Source organism: Rhipicephalus sanguineus, chromosome 4 (genome assembly GCF_013339695.2).
Source record: "Rhipicephalus sanguineus isolate Rsan-2018 chromosome 4, BIME_Rsan_1.4, whole genome shotgun sequence".
Taxonomy (NCBI): domain Eukaryota; kingdom Metazoa; phylum Arthropoda; class Arachnida; order Ixodida; family Ixodidae; genus Rhipicephalus; species Rhipicephalus sanguineus.
In genome coordinates this window covers 193291654-193296357 of record NC_051179.1, presented here as the reverse complement: position 1 = coordinate 193296357, position 4704 = coordinate 193291654, and the positions used below count along the sequence as shown (strand labels likewise).

The 4704-nt window shown below is 49.5% G+C and overlaps 1 protein-coding gene across 1 annotated transcript; it reads left to right on the top strand.

Moving 5' to 3' along the window:
• The first annotated feature begins 473 nt into the window (after positions 1 to 473).
• LOC119391948 (uncharacterized protein K02A2.6-like) lies at positions 474 to 2280 on the top strand. Its single transcript, XM_037659591.1, has 3 exons — positions 474 to 758; positions 846 to 2147; positions 2227 to 2280. The coding sequence occupies exons 1-3, from the start codon at positions 474 to 476 to the stop codon at positions 2278 to 2280; spliced, it is 1641 nt and encodes a 546-aa protein (XP_037515519.1).
• Positions 2281 to 4704: the final 2424 nt, after the last annotated feature.

The following is a 4704-nucleotide window of genomic DNA, read 5'->3' as shown; positions in this document are numbered from 1 at the left end:
AAGCAATGGTTTTCTAAACAATGAAAATTCACAGCGTACATGTAAAATTAAAGTGCGCTGCAAGTCGTCATAACTCATCGAACCTTTAGTATAAACGCGCCCGATCTCACGTCGGTGATGATGTACTGGGCAGAATTCACGGAAGATTCACGGTTTACCGATGAACCTCCGCAGCTTCGCCCACTCATCATCATTCACTCCGTGGATATGCTGTGATTTTTTTTTAGGTTTCTGTAACTTCGAGGATAAGTAAGAGGATTGTTATGTATCGTTCCTAGCGCCCCCTCGCTCGTTGAGATTAATAAAAAGCCTAGGCAAGCCAAGCCTAGTCAGTCGCTCTCTCACGCATGGCGGTGTTTTATTCACGGCTCCGAGCCGTCGCAACGTTACGACAGTAACACGGTCCTTTCGACCCCAACAAACATAACATGGTGTCAGAAGTTTAACTGAATCATCGCCCGCAACCACCAAGTATGGCCACCGCCTTCATTCAGCCACCTCCGCATTTCCAGCCGGGAGACGACCCCTCAACCGCATGGGAGGAATGGCGGGAAGCCTACACCATATACGAAGTAGCGTGCGAATACGATACTAAGCCTAAGCCAGCGAGGAAGGCACTGCTGCTTCACGTTCTGGGACCGCAAGCACGGCGTATCGCACAGACGTTTCCGGTGGACCCTGCCGCGGACACCGACGATGCAGACCCGGTTAAGTACCTCCTGGGCAAGTTTGACGACATGTATTGCCCGTACAAGAACGTAATACAGGCGGCAGCCCTGTTCAATTGAATGGTTCAAAAACCAGGTCAGTCCATAGATGATTTTGTTACTGACCTTCCTCGACAGGCACAAAAATGTGACTTCGGTGACAAGTGCGAGAGACTCATTGGCGACCGTATAGTGGTTGGCATACGGGACGCAGCTCTCCGTGAACGTCTATTACGGGAGCGCGACGTAACACTCGACAAAATCATCTCTGCATGCAAGGCAGCAGAAATTTCGAAGAGGCACGTTCAGGAAATTGCGACGTGTGACCAAAAGCCAGAAGTTAGTGCCATCCACGAGCAGAAAAAGCACACTAAGCCAAAGCATCTCCCGATGAGTGCCAACAAGCCGCCGCAGCTGCATCGCTCGTCTGAAAATCCTAATCGCAAGTGTTCTCGATGTGGAACCTCGCATATCCCTCGACAGTGCCCAGCTTATGGCAAGACTTGCTACAACTGCGGAAAACTGGGCCATTTCGCGCATCTGTGCAAGCAGCCGCGTCAGCAGCCAGTAGCGCGCAGACCGCAAATTGGGTTGCTTGACGAGCATCCACAGCAAGACTCGCAGGAGGAATTATACTTGGGCTGCTTGACTGCATGCAGTGTAGATGTCCGCACAGCTGACTGGAGCGAGACTGTCAGTGTGAATGGCCATGAAGTGACATTCAAGTTAGACACCGGGTCGGATGTCAACATAATTCCACAACAGATCTTCACTCAGTGGCCGTGCAGACCGGCAACAAAGCCAACGACAGCAAAAGTCACTACCTACAGTGGGCAACAGCTTCCAATAGACTACGAATGTGAACTCACGTGTGCAGTAAACAACAAGGTGTGCCAACTCAGATTTCTGTTGGTGAAAGAGCCACTAAAGCCAATACTGGGGGCCACTGCATGTACAGCTTTGGGATTGCTCTCCCGTGTGAAGATTCTTGATGCAGCAACGAGCTCACCCAGGACTCTGCCTCAAAAGCAGTACCAACAAGTGCTGGATGAGTTTCCAGATATCTTTGATGGTATCGGCCAACTTCCAGGACTGTACAGCATTCACCTTCGTGACGGTGCCGTGCCAACAGTTTGTGCTCGTCGCAGAATACCACGTGCGCTCGAGGACAAGGTGAAAAGGGAGCTCGAACGAATGGAGGAGAATGGCGTGATTGTCCCAGTGACTGAGCATAGCGAGTGGGTTCACCCGATTGTGGTGATAACGAAAAAAGATGGGACTGTGCGTGTGTGTCTGGATCCTCGCAACTTAAATGCAGCTCTCAAGAGGCACCACTACCCAATACCACGACCGGAGGAGCTTTTTGCTAGCCTAAGTGGCTCAACAGTGTTCTCCATTCTGGATGCCAAGAGCGCATTCTGGCAACTGACCCTGGATGAGGCAAGTTCCAGACTGTGTACTTTCACAACACCCTGGGGCAGATACCGTTTTCTTAGAGTACCCTTTGGGCTTGCCACAGCACCACAGCTTTTTCAACAGGCCATCGAACAAGTGTTTCAAGGCCAAGTCATAGTGAAGCCATACTTCGACGACATACTGGTCGCCTCAAGCACTCCAGCAGAACACGTGGCCCACCTTCGAACAGTACTGACAGTTGCAAGAAAGAACAATTTGAAGTTCAACAAAGCAAAACTCAAGTTGGGACTTTCTGCCATCACGTATCTGGGACATCAGCTTTCCTCAGAGGGGCTAGCTCCAGATCCTGAAAAAGTCAAATCCATCGAAGCCATGGCTGTACCGACCGACAAGTCGCAGCTACAAAGATTTTTAGGAATGGTTACATATCTGACGAAGTTCATTCCTAACTTTTCGGCAACAACCAGCCCATTACGTGAGCTGCTCAAGACAGATGTTGCGTGGCACTGGACAAGTCGGCATACTGAGACATTTAATCTCATCAAACACAAACTCTCGACAGCACCAGTGTTGTGTTATTATGATCAGCATAAGCCCATCACTATTTCTACAGATGCCAGCTCATATGGCATGGGATCAGTCCTGTTGCAGGAAGGCAGACCAATTGCATATGCCTCTGCTGCACTCACAGCGCCCCAGCAGCGTTATGCACAAATTGAGAAGGAACTCCTAGCAGTAGTGTTTGCATGTGAGCGCTTTCACTACTACACTTTTGGCCGATCTGTGACAGTGGAAACCGACCACAAACCACTAGTAGGACTGCAGAATAAGGATCTCGCCAACATGTCACCAAGACTTCAAAGGCTTATGCTCCGGCTTCAGTGTTGCAGCATAATACTCGTGTATGTACCAGGGAAACTACTGTCTGTAGCTGATGCACTGTCAAGGTCCCCAGATCCTCAATCCAAGATTGAAACTGCAGACAGTGACCCAGGACTAATGGTGTCAACTCTGGTTCAAGCGTCGCCTATCAAACTGAAGGAGATTCAAGAGGCGACAGATCGAGATCCAACCTTGCAGCAACTAAGCAAGTACATTCAACAAGGATGGCCAGAACGTCTTTCTGATGTCCACCCAGTGGCAAAACCATACTTTCACATAAGGAGTGAACTCTACATCACAGAAGGTTTCATTTGCTGTGGGCAACGCCTTGTGATTCCGGCAGCTCTCCAAGCTGAGGTTCTGGAAAAACTCCACCAAGCACATCGTGGCATTGTGGCTTGTAAGGGTTTGGCAAGCCAGAGTGTCTATTGGCCTTCACTCAACAAGGACATTGTCAACCTTGTCTCAAGCTGTGATATATGCCAGTCAAACCAGAAGGCTAACCCTCAACAACCTTTGCTTGACAGAGACGTGCCAGTGCGACCATGGCAACAATTGGCCGTTGATTTCTTTCACTGTCAAGGCAACACATACATCCTTGTTGTTGACTACTTTTCAAAATATGTAGAAGTGAAACGTATGGAAACGACGACGGCCTCCTCAGTTATTATGGTCCTGAAGGACATTTTTGCACGCTTTGGAATCCCCAATGTGCTGATTTCAGATCAGGGACCACCATTTGACTCTGAAGCATTCAAGTCATTTCTGCAACAATGGGACATTGTTCACGAACCGTCATCACCGCTTTATCCCAGGTCCAATGGGCAGGTGGAGAGAACTATACAGACGGTCAAGTCCATGCTGATCAAATCATGCAGCGATGGCAAGGAATTGTCTCTGGTTCTCCTAAACTACCGAGCCACCCCAACTATTGGCGCACGCTCCCCTGCCGAGTTGTTAATGGGCAGGAAATTAAGAACGTTTATACCAACCTTACCAGAAAACCTGAAACCGCACTACTCCACTGAGTCACATCAGCAACTTCTAAAATGCAGACAAAAAGCGCAGCACAAGCATGGAGACAGCGGTACTCATTTACTGCCGACATTGGAGATGCATCAACCAGTCTGGGTGAGGCACAAAAACACCTGGCAAAAGGCAGTCATCACACGAGTTGGTCCTCAGCCAAGGCGCTACACTGTGCAGACCACAGATGGAGCAATACTTGTGCGTAACCGTGTTCATCTAAGGCCACGAATACAAAGGTTGAGTGATGCCACCCACTCAGCAGAAGACTACACCCTGGATGAGTGTCGACCAACCACTGAACCTTTACCAGTTCCAAGTGTTGGTGACCCTACAACTGCCAGCCAGCCAGGGGAATGCCAGCCAAGGTCGACCTATGTGACGCGTACTGGGAGACACGTACGCCTACCGGCCAGATACCAGAACTGAACGCTTTTTGTGTTGGTGTCTCACACTTTACCTTACAAAAAAAAGGGGGCATGTTATGTATCGTTCCTAGCGCCCCCTCGCTCGTTGAGATTAATAAAAAGCCTAGGCAAGCCAAGCCTAGTCAGTCGCTCTCTCACGCATGGCGGTGTTTTATTCACGGCTCCGAGCCGTCGCAACGTTACGACAGTAACACGGTCCTTTCGACCCCAACAAACATAACAAGGATGAGCATTGCATTTGGTTG